The 15184-nt window shown below is 35.6% G+C and overlaps 1 protein-coding gene across 1 annotated transcript; it reads right to left on the bottom strand.

Moving 5' to 3' along the window:
• Window positions 1-10028: 10028 nt before the first annotated feature.
• LOC140154304 (uncharacterized protein YwbO-like) lies at window positions 10029-14977 on the bottom strand. Its single transcript, XM_072176880.1, is given in 7 exon segments — window positions 10029-10201; window positions 11096-11258; window positions 12280-12332; window positions 12335-12441; window positions 13031-13130; window positions 14470-14506; window positions 14508-14977. Coding segments are annotated over 7 exon segments (669 nt in total). The 5' UTR covers window positions 14580-14977; the 3' UTR covers window positions 10029-10064.
• Between the last annotated feature and the right edge of the window lie 207 nt (window positions 14978-15184).

Below are 15184 nucleotides of genomic sequence, written 5' to 3'. Positions count from 1 at the left end.
GGATCGGAGAGGGGAAGCATTCTCAGCAATACGGAACATAATTATTGAAACGTGTATGAGAACTAACTACATAAAAGTGAACTAACTACCGCCTACAGCCTAAATGTATAGAGTGGGGAGAAGGGAACTGGAATTTAGGCCCGTTCAAGCAATCGTCTTTTGTATGTTGTTCATTTTTAATTTGAATAAATGATGAAAGAAGAAAAAAAAACCAAAACGATTTAGTTTATTGTTTTAAATTATTATGAACGTATGTGAAAAACACATTTTATAATGCATCTGATTATTGTGGTCTTTGCGAAGGGGGTGGGGTGTGTTGATTGACTTACTGAATTTGGTGACAAAATGTGACGGGCCCTGCATACAGTGCATATCGGCGGGGCCGCAGTAGTTTTCACATGCTTTTGGACAGAGAGGACCCGCCTTTAAGTTCAAGCAATGCCTAAACTACCGGTATGCCTAAACTCTCACAAGCCTATAGTTACAGATTGAACCGACTGCCACTGCGGTTAGGTATGGGCCTACTTGTTAAACATGCAATTTAACTTTTTCCTTTCTCCTTTTCTCTTCTTTCTTTTCTCCTTTTTTCCTCTTTCTCTTCTCAGTCTTGCCTTTCCTCCCTGAATCCGCACCTGGGTATACAAAAAAATGTACGGGTACGTGGACTCGACTATGTGCCGACTTTTGGATGCTGACTTTCTTTGTTAATAGGATCCGACGAAACCAGAAGTGCCATTTTAATTATCAATTCTTATATCTCCGATTTCGATTATACTGCTAAATATTGCGTTGGTCATGTAGGCCTATGGACATGGGGGGGGCAGGGGCCAGTGGCCCCTCCACTTTTTTTGACCGGGGGCCTGCTCCCACTTTTAACCCATGTGCTGTGTGTAACATGTCTGGGTGAACATAAGTAATCAAATCTCTATTCTAGACCCTTAAGGGGGTACTACACCCCTGTGGTAAATTTGTGACTATTTTTGCATTTTTCTCAAAAATAATTACACACTGGTAATAAAAGTTATGTACATTATTGGGGCAAGGAATCCAATTACTACACTAAAATTTCAGTGACTCAAGATAAGTGGTTCAGTATATATGATAGGAAACAAGGTACATCCTAGCGGTACCTTATTTCTTGTCATAAATAACAAACTGCTTGTCTTGGGTCACTGATATTCCAGTGTAGTAATTGGATTCCTTGCCCCTATAATATACATAACTTTTGTTACCACTGTGTTATTAGTTTTTGAGAAAAAATGCAAAAATAGACACAAATTTATTGAGGGGTGTAGTACCCCCTTAACATGCTTAAAAATGCCGGTGTAAAAATGATGCACGAAATGGCATCAATTGGTCCTTCATTTTGCCAAATTTTCCAACTCCCCTGTGTAACTTAATACACAGTGTGTAGGCCTATGGATAAACAAATTCCCCTTTTCACTTCTGCTTTGGACACCCAACACTAAAAGCGATAATTTATACAATAATAGTGAAAACTGTAGGCCTACACAAAAAATTGTACACAATAATAGTGCCAGAAATTTGGCTTCAATTGGGCCTTCAGTTTGCAAAAGTTTCTCACTTCTGAGGGGGGGGGCACCTCAGACACCCCCCTGCTTTCCCCCCTTTTCTGCTTTGGACACCCGACTCTTAACTTGTTTACAGTAATAATTGATACATGCAATAGTGAGAACTTGTTCACAAATGGCTTTAATAGCTTCATTTCACCAATTTTCGGCTTTTTCAAACTCAAATTGTACACAATAATAGTACCAAAATAGTCCATCAAATGCAATGGTTTCAATTGGGCCTTCATTTTGCACAAGTTTCTCACTTCTCAGGGGGGCACATCCCCCCTCATGCAGAAACCCCCCTGCGTCACACAAGCGTGACGATTTTTTACATCACCCTGACTGCCCCCCCCTTTCAAAATCGTTCCGCCGCCCCTGGTATTGAATTCGACATGGATGGCGGAAACCTTCTAAATACGCCTAAGATAAAACGCTAACCTTACACGTCTAAGGTGCAATCTTAGACGTGTAAGGTTAGGCGTATTATCAAGGTATCCGCCATCGCCATTGGATTAACGTCGCCATTGGATTAACACATAATCATGAAATCTTCACAAACAATTCTAAACTTGTAATGTGGTGTCAAAGCAAACTTATCTTACTCTAAAACCGTTGGGGTTCGACAAAGTACCCCACTGTAAGTAGGCCTATGTTGTTTTTCAATTTATAACTGCTATTAACCGTCTATTTTGAATGGGGCTATCAGCCCTGTATTTTCGCCAGCCTCGAACGTCACATGTCCTGGTATCCGCAGATGCGATATCGTCATTTTGACGTCGCCATTGGATTAACACATAATCATGAAATCTTCACAAACAATTCTAAATTTGTTATGTGGTGTCAAAGCAAAATTATCTTACTCTAAAAACGTTGGAGTACGACAATGTATCACACTGTAAGTATGTTGTTGTTTAATTTATAACTGCTAACCGTATAATTTGAATGGGCCGGCTGTCAGCCTTGTATTTTCGCCAGCCTCGAACGCCACATGTCGCGTGTCCTATACCGCCTGGTATCCGCAATCCATATTATGCTGCCCTCTATTGACCATGAGAATAGCATTATTAAGTGGGAGGGACTATCAAACATGCTCGATAATACAGCTTGACACCGCACACCAAAGAACATATATATTCGATTTTAATAAGTATCTAAATTGATCCAAATTAAGCATAACCTGATTTTTACTTAAATATTATTATTCAACCTAATTACTAAATAGTAATAAATTTGAATTCTTTGAAGCCCCTTTGGTTGACCGTTCGCTGGTCAACTATCGTAATGAGGGGTGACTTGGCCACATGGCACAAAAAAGTAGGTGACATACAAGGTATCAGCCAAAGGATCGACTTTCAAAAATATTATTGAAAAGTAACACTTTGCTGATAAGGATATTGATAAAGTACCCAGCAAACACAAAAACGTTTTAAATAAGTTATATTTTGGCTTTTGGTTTAGGTAAAAACGTTTTAATAACATTAAAATGTCGGGTTATATAAAGGTCATGATAACAAACGTTTTGTATGAAAACACACTACAACAATATTTTTAAATGTTTTCAAAAAATGTTATTGTAAACTATTTTTGAAAACATTTTTGCCAAATATTGTGTCAATACTTAAATAACATTATGTTAAAATATTTGAACCCAGCAAACACAGAAATGTTCTTAAAATGTTTTTTCAAAACCTTTTAATAACATTTAAATGTCGGGTTATATAAAGGTCATGAAAACGTTTTTAAAACGTTATTGAAAATATTTTGGGCAAACATTTTTCGCAAAATATATTTTCAACCCCAAAATAACATTCTGTTTAGAATGTTTTGAATCAAGTTTTCAAGAATGTTTTTGGAATGTAATTAAAACGTTTTTATACCCTTTACATAACCCGACATTTAAACGTTTTCTGTAAAACATTTTTATTTGCTGAGCAGTAGATTATCCAAAAAATGTTTTTTAAGGTTTTGAAAACGTTTTATACTCTTAATATACCCTTTATATAACCCGACATTTAAACGTTTTCTGACAACCTTTTATAACCTTTTGCGAATGATGTCGAAAACGTTTTGTGTTTGCTGGGTAGCTATCTACTGCTGATATTATTAGTATGGTATTGATGAAGTAGCTAGCTACTGCTGATATTGGTATTGATGAAGTAGCTATCTACTGCTACAGCTGATATATTGGTATTTACGAAGTAGCTGTCTGCTGCTAATATCAGTATTGATGAAATAGCTATTAGCATACTGCTGCGATCAGTATTAATGAAGTAGCCATCTACATGCTGATAAGGGTATTGATGAAGGAACTATGTACTCCTGTCTGATATCAGTATTGATGAAGTAGCCATCTACTTTTGATAAAGGAAGGGTATTGAAGTAGATCTTCTGTTGCTATTGGTATTGCTGAAGTAGCCATTAACTGCTGATAAGGGTATTGATGACGCAGGTATCTACAGCTGATATAAGTACTGATAAGGCAGCTATCTAATGCTGATAAAGGAATTGATGAAGTAGCTTTCTACTGTTGATATCAGCATTGATGAAAATAGCTATCTACTGCTGATAAGGGTATTGGTGAAGTAGCTACCTATGCTCTTAAATAAACATCAATGTTATTTTGACCAGAACAAAAAACGCGTTTAACACAGCTTAACACGTTTATAACCATGATAATGATTTAAAAATATTTTATGTTTGTTGGGAAAATAAAGTCTAATCCTCTTTCTACTTTGTGGTCTTTTTGTAGACGGAAAGGTCTCAGCGTGTCATCTCAAATTAAATGGACACTAAGCACCGCAATTTTTGTAAGCTTTTCTCCGGAACATTTGAAGAACTACGGAAAGACTCCTATCAAGGAATAACATCAGGAATGAACAATACCTATCCGCCGTAGAAATAATTTAGGTTTGTCTATCTTGTGTGTGTGGGGGGCTGATATTGATATTAACGAAGCAGCTGTCTGCTGCTGATATCGTAGCTATATGTAATGCTGATATCAGTATTGATGATGTAGCTACCACTGCTGATAAAGGTATTGGTGAAGTAGGTATCTACTGCTGATATCAGTATTGATGGAATTATGATGATGCCTATCGACCATGATAGGCGAAACCGTCAATAGTGAGTAAATTATTTGGTTTTGTTTCAATGAAAATTTTCTTTAATGTATATCTACAAACCTGATGAATCTAGTCAGTGAGTATTGATGAAGTAGTTATCTACTGCTGATATCAGTATTGATGAAGTAGGTATCTACTGCTGATATCAGTATCGATGAAGTAGCTAGCTATTGCTGATAAAGGTATTGATGAAGTAGCTATCTGCAGCTGATAACAGTATTGATGAAGTAGCTATCTACTGCTGATATCAGTATTGATGAAGTAGCTATTTACTGCTGATATCAGTATTGATGAAGTAGTTATCTACTGCTGATATCAGTATTGATGAAGTAGCTATCTACTGCTGATATCAGTATTGATGAAGTAGTTATCTACTGCTGATATCAGTATTGATGAAGTAGTTATCTACTGCTGCTGATATCAGTATTGATGAAGTAGCTATCTGCAGCTGATAACAGTATTGATGAAGTAGCTATCTACTGCTGATATCAGTATTGATGAAGTAGCTATCTACTGCTGATATCAGTATTGATGAAGTAGCTATCTACTGCTGATATGGGTATTGATGAAGTAGCTATCTACTGCTGATATCAGTATTGATGAAGTAGCTATCTACTGCTGATATCTGTATTGATGAAGTAGCTATCTACTGCTGATATCAGTATTGATGAAGTAGCTATCTACTGCTGATATCAGTATTGATGAAGTGGCCATCTACTGCTGATATCAGTATTGATGAAGTAGCTATGTTCTGCTGATAAAGGTATTGATGAAGTAGCTATATGCAGCTGATATCAGTATTGATGAAGTAGCTATCTACTGCTGATCTCAGTATTGATGAAGTAGCTATGTTCTGCTGATAAAGGTATTGATGAAGTAGCTACCTGCAGCTGATATCAGTAATGATGAATTAGCTATCAACTGGTATTGGTGAAGTAGCTATCTACTGCTGATATTAGCATTGATGAAGTAGTTATCTACTGCTGATATCAGTGTTGATGAAGTAGCTATCTATACTGTTAATGTTGGTATTGACAAAGTAGCCATCTACTGCTGATATCAGTATAGATGAAGTAGTTATCTACTGTTAATGTTGGTATTGATGAAGTAGCTATATGCAGCTGATATCAGTATTGATGAAGTAGCTATCTATTGCTGATATCAGTATTGATGAAGTAGCTACCTATTGCTGATATCAGTATTGATGAAGTAGTTATCTGCTGCTGATGGCAGTATTGATGAAGTAGCTACCTATTGCTGATATCAGTATTGATGAAGTAGTTACCTACTGCTGATATCAGTAATGATGAATTAGCTATCAACTGGTATTGGTGAAGTAGCTATCTACTGCTGATATTAGCATCTACTGCTGGTATCAGTGTTGATGAAGTAGCTATCTATACTGTTAATGTTGGTATTGACAAAGTAGCCATCTACTGCTGATATCAGTATAGATGGAGTAGTTATCTACTGTTAATGTTGGTATTGATGAAGTAGCTATCTACTGCTGATATCAGTATTGATGAAGTAGTTTGCTACTGTTAATGTTGGTATTGACAAAGTAGCTATCTGCTGCTGATCTCAGTATTAATGAAGTAGTTATCTACTGTAAATGTTAGTATTGACAAAGTAGCTATCTACTGTTGCTATCAGTATTGATGAAGTAGCTATCTGCTGCTTTAACATGACGTTTAACATTAATCGTCGACAGAGTGCAACACTATCGTAAGTGCAGTAGAATGTAATAGCTGCCTTTTGTAAAACGCCTATTGTTTGCAGCACAAACCCCTCATGCTCATTGTAAAGTGTGGATATTCTGTATACTTTCCTGATGGCCACTAAACTAGCCCCAATATATCACCTTTATACATGTAGTTGGGTGTTTTTTCTAGTGTTATTGGTTTAAAAGTAAGTACATTTATTGAAATGTTTCAAATGGCAGCTATTGCATTCTACTGCACTTACGATAGTTTAGCACTCTGCCGATGATGAAGACAATCAAGACATGAACCCTGTTCTTCTAAGGTCCATGGTTTAATGAGCACATGGGGGCACACACGTGTATGTTCTAAACGACAAATTTGTTGATACAAACTTACCAGTTCTGAACATATTTTTGTGGGACCAGTGAACTAAAATTTGGCTAACTTTTAGGCTGTGCAGCTAAGAAATTAAAAAAATTTCCAAACTTGAGTTCAAAAATACAATTGTTGGAGTTTACTCAGGGTGAGGCTAAAGAACTGTAGAATGATTCCCAAATATGGGTCTTTGAAACTGTCGGAGAGCCTGAAAAAGGGACCCCTGACCACCGCACATGCACGTACCACCTTTGCAGGTGAGTGCCCCAACCCCGTGCACTTATCATGTCATGATTATAACATAAAATTAACCAACACCTTGCAAATAAGCAACCTGTATTTCCAATTTTAACATAGACTCATGCAAAATTACAAAATATCTTGAAATAATCATGTTTAAAGGGGGTCTCCGGCAATCATAACATTATGCCTTATATGTTAGAAAAATAATTATGAAGCACAAATCACATTGTTTTATTTAAAACAAACTCATATTAACCATAAAAACGAATAAAAACAGTCGGCTCTCAACACGCGATATTCAAAATTCCCGCGCCGAAATTGTCTAAGTGCAATGACGGTAATGGTTATTTGTGTTCAATTGTCGTCAACCTTCATTGTATTACTGGGACGTCATTGCACTCGGCGCCCGTGAATTTTGAATATCGCGTGTTGAGAAACGGATGTTTTTATTCGTTTTTATGGTTAATATGAGTTTGTTTTAAATAAAACCATGTGATTCGTGCTTGATAATTAGTTTTCTAACATATAAGGAATAATGCTGTGATTGCCGGAGACTTCCTTTAAAGAAAAATGAACTTCACATTCAGATTTTAGAAACAACATATTTCTTTTTTTTATCTTTTCAATGAAACAACATATTTCATAAACTCAACTTCAATTTTGGAGTGCAATTTTACCAAAAGAATTTGTTCAAGGTCTGACTAACTTTGTTGGAATGTAATAGTACAGACATTGTCAGAGCTGAGAAATAATACAAAAACTACCAATTTCACAATTTATACAATGTACATATAATTATGAAGTTCAGCAAGTAGACATAGTGATAATAACAAGTTTCAGAATTTACATGTTTGTTTTGTTTATTTTACACTATCATAATATTAATAATATAATAATATACATAATTTCTGTACAAAAATTGGATAATAATAAATATTTGTGTGATACAAATATTCCCCTGATCTATTAAAATAAATACTCCAACCTAATTCGTCTCTTTTTAAATAGCGCAATCTTTTTACTCTAGCGTTAATGTAAAAATGGACATTTTTGTGTGTGTAATTTTAGCGTTTTGTCAATTTTGAACTGTGTTTCACTTCTTTTCAAAATTAACTATTCTAAGCTATTGAGCTATATAGGAATAAGCCGCTTTATATGTGAAACCGTATAAATAAATGAAGCGTGAAAAAATCTCCACTTTAATAGAAAGTGGCCTGTAAAGGTGACACAGAAGTGAATCCAACCATGTCAACTCACTTGTGATTGGTTAGTATTTTCCTAAAGTATCCAAGGTTGTGTGTTTGTGTTGTATTTTGAACTACACACAGATACTATTGCAGACAGCTGTTGGCAGCTGTGATCATTCAAATGAAATTTCTACTATAAGAACCCCCATTCGCTACTTGCACGGTTCCGCCATTATGCACTATGTGCGGGAGAGCCTCGAACTGGCAGCATACATGAATGGGAATTGAACTAGTCATAACGTTCTGTGTAAGGTTACATAATTCTTCCTTTCATGTATGCTGCCAGTTCGAGGCTCTCCCACATAGTGCATAATGGCGGAACCGTGCAAGTAGCTAATATACATGTAATCAGATTTATTTATAATCTTAATTTCCCTCTGACAAAGTTTTCTATACCTATCAGTGAGGTAATGGCTGAATTTAGTTTCTTAAAACCTCACGGGTGATGAGTCTATGATGGTAGACTTATTCCACTACAAATTCTTAAAAAATGTTGCTTAGAGTTTTGGGATTGATTCAATCTATTTTCGTATATCACATTTAAAAGCAAACTTATTTTCAAACAATTGTATATTGCACTCTTGTCACTTAAAAGTATACCTACAATTCTGGCACAGTAACAGGGTGTCCCAGAACGATCTATATTGTGTTTGAAGTAAACAAAGATACCTGCATGACTTTTTCCAAATCACTTTGTGCGGAACGTTTAGTTATTTTACATATTTCATAATAGGTTATTTTGTCAAAACTTGGAATTTACCATTTTTCTAGAAACGTCCAATTCTTAAAATCTAAAATTCCTAAGAAAGCTAAATATAAGTAGAACTTGAAAACTAATACGATACGACCAATAGCAATACCATTCATACCTAACAAAATTCCACTTTTTACTTAACACCCTGTATAAAAGGTGAACTTCTACACAGTTCCACTGCAATAAAGAAGAATTTTAATGGAGTTGGGTCCATAGGATCTACATTTGTATGGTAGGCCTAAACATAAAGCTACATAACTTTTAAGCCACACAAAAGGGACCATTTTTGGAATAAAAATGTTAAAATGTGACTTAAAATTTAAAATGTCATTTTTTTATAAGAACTTTAATTTGATCTGCTATCTGCTGCATTCATTTCAGACATGAGAAGTTGGTATCTACACTACTCAAATAATTTAAAGGATATCGGAATCTGACATTCTTGTACCTCCTTTTTTTGTTCTTAAGGTACTAACCAAGGTGTTCTTCAGTGTCACAGGACATTGGTACCAGGTACTCGGTAGTGCAAGTGTTCTGTTGCCTACACATTAATGAAATGACACTCATGTGATTTACTGTTTTTGCAAAATGCTAATAAGTAAAATTAAAAACAGGGAAAATGTGACACAACCTCCAATGGAGGAATAACACAAAAGGTATAAACAATGTTAAAAAACCCAATAGATAAATCTGATCCTTTAATTTCTTTGAGTAGTGTATACATACTATTACATAGAGGCAATATCTGACTGAGAATGGTGAGAGTTCCATTTGAATGTTCAGATCTGTTGTTTTTGCTCTATTCTAAGGCCTAAAAAAATAGTTTGATTGGCATAACCTGATCAACCCTAAAAATAGGTCCGACCCTAGACTTAAGTTTCTTATATTTTTGCAAAAAAAAATTTTAAAAGATTTAAAATTTACGCAATTTATAGCTTAAAATGTGTGTAAAAAAAAATTGCAGACCGACCTACCCTAATTTTTATTTTATGTTACGCCAATCAAACAATTTTTTTAGGCATAAGTGAGTATTTGTCCCATACAGTTCATATGTGAGCGGGTGGTATGAACAGGGTTCCATTAGCGTGTTTTGATGCAGCCCAGTCAAACATCTTCAAGAAAGCCTCTTTCTCTTGTGCTCCTGAGAAGGTTTTCTGGCCATTCATGTAGAATGTGGGCACACCTATTTAAAAAAAGGAACATAACAGAAATTAATATAAAAAAACACATTAAAACACCTGTTCATTATCAGAACAATGGGTCAGTAAGGATTTATTATTTGAGCTTTTGAACATTATATATGGTAGTCCCTCCACACAAGCCTTCAGTGCAAGGCACTGTTATCCTAGAGACCCTGCAATGGAAGGCCTTTGAATTACAAAACTAATATTTACTCCAAAATACTCAGCTCATGTGAGAAATCATAAAGACAGAGCAACATCAGAAGTTCAACAAATCCATACATTTTATGGCATTCAATACATGCAGTGTTAGAAATAATGCAGAATTACTGACATAAGGGGTCAAAATGGCCTTTGACCAGTAGCATGCACAGAGGAAGGCACACCCTCCCCACATGCTTTTTTCATTCAGTCAGGGAAATGCACCTAGTTGTGGGAAAATATACACAGCCCCCCCACTTTTGTAAACCAGTGGGGGTAAATGTACCCAGTCTGGGCAAATAACCTACAGGTAGTTGGGGGAAACTGGGGGCTACAGTTAAAAGTAGTTAATCGTGAAAAAATAAAACTTTTTGAAAAACATATGAACATTTTTGAGCAGTCGGGGGATTCGAGACCAGTGACTCTGCAAAAATTTGACCCTGTAGATTTATTATTGGACCCAAGGACCTAAATGGCCCTTAAAAACATTGGCTTATTTCTAACACCGAACACACTACCAGCCAAAATGGTCTCATCTCCAAGAGTGCATAGTTCATTAACTTCCATAAACCTTCCTAGATCAAAAGTTAACCTCAAGTTCTGCACTACGAGTTTTTTTTAAAATAAATGTACAAGCATATTGAGGTTAAAGAACTGTGTTCTACAAGATGAGGTTATATGCATTATATACTCACCAGACACAGTTTGTGAAGCCCAATAAATAGCTCTGTCAAATGCTTTCTTCTGATTACTCTTGTCTGAGATGAATTTCTTAGCTGCTTCTACATTCAATCCTGCTTCCTCTGCCATCTTGAGGAGATTCTCCATGTTTGGGGCAAGTCCATCTGTGAAGTAGCCCTGGATAATGTAAACAGGAAATTTATTATAAAATTGGTAAGCACATCCTCTCAAAAGTGATTCATGCGTGAGTGTATAATGTGGGTGTGTGAGGGGGTGGGGTGTTTTTGAAAACACATGCAAACAAGGACACACACAAAATGAGAAATCTGCGTATAAGAATGGCCACACAGCAACTGTGGACGTCCACATTCTTGTATGTAATACACCGCAAGAGCTATAATATGTCCGCAGTCACCTTGATTTTCATTATCTGAATCAATATATTATTGAAAAATAACACTTAGGTGTTTTTCACAAGTTCATTCTACAAATCATATACTTTGAAAACTTGCTTAATTTATTGTTGTTAATGAGTTATGTACGTTTTACAAAAGTGTTGTTGTTTCAGCCCTCTTTACAATATAACTTAAGAACCACAGGACCTACAAAAGTATATCTGTGATATTTGAATTCTTCTGCACACTCGCTATGAATTGAGCAATGCAATTTTTGCTAAAGCTCACTACCATTCGCAAGATGCTGTGAACTAAATTTTTTTTGCTGCTTCGACCAACAATAGGCCCTACATCGTATACCCTTAAGGTTGGTCTGAACCCTGGATTTTGGGAACTGTTGGGGCTCATAACTGTTAAATTGTTGGTATAAAGTATCTTTAAAAAGTATTCATATTTTGGAATTGACAAATCCACATGTGACATCAAATTTGAGGTAAAAATGCTCAGTTTGGAGAAAATCATCAAAACAATTTTTTTTTGACAATATAACAAAAGAATGCCTTGGTAAAAATCATTGTTTTATTAATTTTCAAAAGCTAGATACAAATTTGTAAATGTTGGAAATGTTTTTATTTAATTATAACCAACTTTGAGAAATATTTACCAAAAATGATTGAAAATGCTCAATTTTGTAAAAAATAATAAAACGGTGTTTTTCACAAAAATTTCCAACCATTTTTAGGTGATTGTGTGTCAGTTTGCAATGACTGTGACAATTTGTGCAGGTTGGTAATAAAACTTACTCTGAATATAATTTCCTGGAGTTGATTCTGCCTGACTCCATCTTCCTCTTCCCCGCATATTCCATTAACGTGTGTGCCAGCACAGTACGTGGATAGACATCACACTTCCCTGTGAAATCTATCCCCACTTTTTGACCTGCTGATTTCAAGTGAGCACCAACTCTGTAAATAATGTAAGACAAAAAAATTGTATTTTCATATACAGGAGGCAGAATAAAACTTTGTTAAACTGTAACAGATTAGCAGCATGATACTGATATTGGACTCTGTCATGTTTGACATTTGCTTAAAAAGTTACCTTTTTCAGAGTCATCATTGAGCAGCGACGTAGCTTGCGACACCATCACGGCGTCTTCATTCAGCATAGTGATGTGTTGTTTACTACACTGAATGAAGAAGCTGTGATATGGTGTCGCAAGCTACGTCGCTGCTCAATGATGACTCTGAAAAAGGTAACTTTTTAAGCAAATGTAACAGATTAGTCTCATGAGATTCCCAAAGCAACATAGTTAGGCCATAAAAATTGTTTGTTGTTCTTCTAACTGAAGGAATCTACATCTTGACCCGACCCAAGACATTTTTTTTACAATTGTTTAAAATGTTATTTATCATTCTTTTAGATATTAAACACAAAAGGCTCCTGCCAGTATGTGACCTATTTTTGGGTGATGCTGGGTAACCCAGCACATCAATCGGTCTTGCAGAAATCAGTGATGGGGAATGATACCCCCTCATATGCAATAATTCTTACCTGGGATTGCCTGGTGTTGCTGGAGGTTTTTGAAAACCTTCTTCTGGCATTTCGGGTCTCAGCAAAAATGGCTGCCAACGCACTCTAAAATCATATTTTCCTGGAAGTAAAATAGAATAAATATGTAAAAAATAAAAAATAATATCAATGAAAATAAAACTTACTAGATAAAGTCCTTCATTGAAGATGAACAAAAATGCCTATTTGTTTTAATTCTGGAACATGAATATAATTTGTATTACTTGCACGGGATGCAGGCAACAGGGAATATGAAATTGAACACAGATAATATGGCAGAATTAAAAATTGTCAAATGTTCTTATATGTTTTAATATTAGCATGTAAATCCAGACTTTCAGTGAGACTATGGTGTATTATTCAAAATATTTTCTTAACGCAAAGCACAAATGGGAGGACATGTGTGAGCAAATTCGTTGCTATATTGTTTCTCGAATAAATGGTGTGTGGACATCCATTCAAAACTAGGGGTGAGATTTGATGCCCCCAAAAGAGATCATTGAGTGAGAGGTCCTTCATTTGAACCTTTTGATCAGCAGGCTTTTTGGGTTGTAAGAAAGAGGCGGGGGAGGGGGTACTTAGTAAAAAATGTTCATGCCTTTGGTATTTCTGGTTTAGAGATGGAGTATGTCATTATGATTTTTAATATTGTCTCGAAAAATCTGGTAAAAGTGAAGGAATTCATCAAACTTGCAAAGGCATAATTTTGACCGAAAACCATAAAAAAAAAAAAAAAAAATTAAATTAGTATATTTTTGGGTCTCTTTATCAAATTCAATATATATTTTTGGGCACGGTTGTATATAGTTAGGATATTTTTAGTGCTGGGTGGCATTTGATAAAAATCTTGCAAATTTGGCAAATTTTTGCTAAAATGGACCAAATTCTTGACAAAGTCAATAAAATGGTGTAATTTTGACCTCTGATGTGTGGGCTCCAGTGCTAAAATTTCTGAGTAGCATTTGATAAAAATCTTACAAATATGGCATCTTGCTATTTTAAAATGGACCAAATTCTTGACTAAGTCAAAATGGTGTAATTTTGGTCTCTGAGTGGTGGGCTCCAGTGCTAAAATTGCAGCTGAGTAGTAGGCTCCAAAACTGAGAAGTGGGCTCTGCCGCCCACCACCACCCACTGCAGCTACAACCCTGTTTTTTTGGGTATGTTTTTGGAATCCCGACTACACAGCCCTACCCAATACAATGAAGTACCCCGAGTTGTAAATTCAGGTCATGAATCCAGACTCAGTTTTTCGAATTGTTTTCTTCATATTATTTGTAAACAACATTTCTGAACAGAAAATGGTTTTAAGGTATATGGTACCATTGTTTTGGTCCTCGGCGGAAACGAAAATCCGACTGCTGCATTAATTGACTGGACTCTGGAGGGAAACAATTTCAAAAAGTCACATTTATTCTTACCTTTACTGAGTTCCATAGCTTCCTCCAATTTATGCTTTGCCGACCCAACACCATGGACACATAATGTCGCTCACAACATCTACACGCAATAACTGCTTACCAGCCGACATTGTTTGAAATCACTCGATTCACTCCCACGATAAAATGTACCAAACACTGTTTGAAAGCCAAACAAGATCCACTTCAATTCCAAGTATTATTAAAGTATCAATGACAATAAGCTACAATAAAAGCTAAAATAAATGATACAGTACGCTTTTCAATATTAAAGCTTAAAATTAATAGAACTGACCAAGTCTTCACACTGTTGAATTTACAATCATGAATCATTTAAATAAAAGTTTGCATTCATATATATATATACATTGAACAGAACTTGCCTGTCAACTCTAGAAAATACGATTATCAAGTCACGGTGATTCAGCAATTTTTTGACAGTTCTGCTGTACAAAAACAGTGCATGTACACATGTATACAAATGCAAAACAACAATAAACAAATAGCCCCGCCCCTTGCCCTTGAACCTGATGTCAAATCTGAAAACGTATCTGCATTTTGTTGTTGATTGAATTGAACTACTCCTGGGCCATTTATAATAAAATAATGAAAGGTCATAAACAAATTCTAAGGCTACAAAATAGTTAAATCTTGGGTTGGGTGATTGGTGATAAGTCAGCACCATTGGTCGGCACCAGGGCAACAGCGTTTTTAAAAT

The sequence above is a fragment of the Amphiura filiformis genome, chromosome 6 (assembly GCF_039555335.1).
Source record: "Amphiura filiformis chromosome 6, Afil_fr2py, whole genome shotgun sequence".
Taxonomy (NCBI): Eukaryota; Metazoa; Echinodermata; class Ophiuroidea; order Amphilepidida; family Amphiuridae; genus Amphiura; species Amphiura filiformis.
This window is presented reverse-complemented; position numbering and strand designations above follow the sequence as displayed.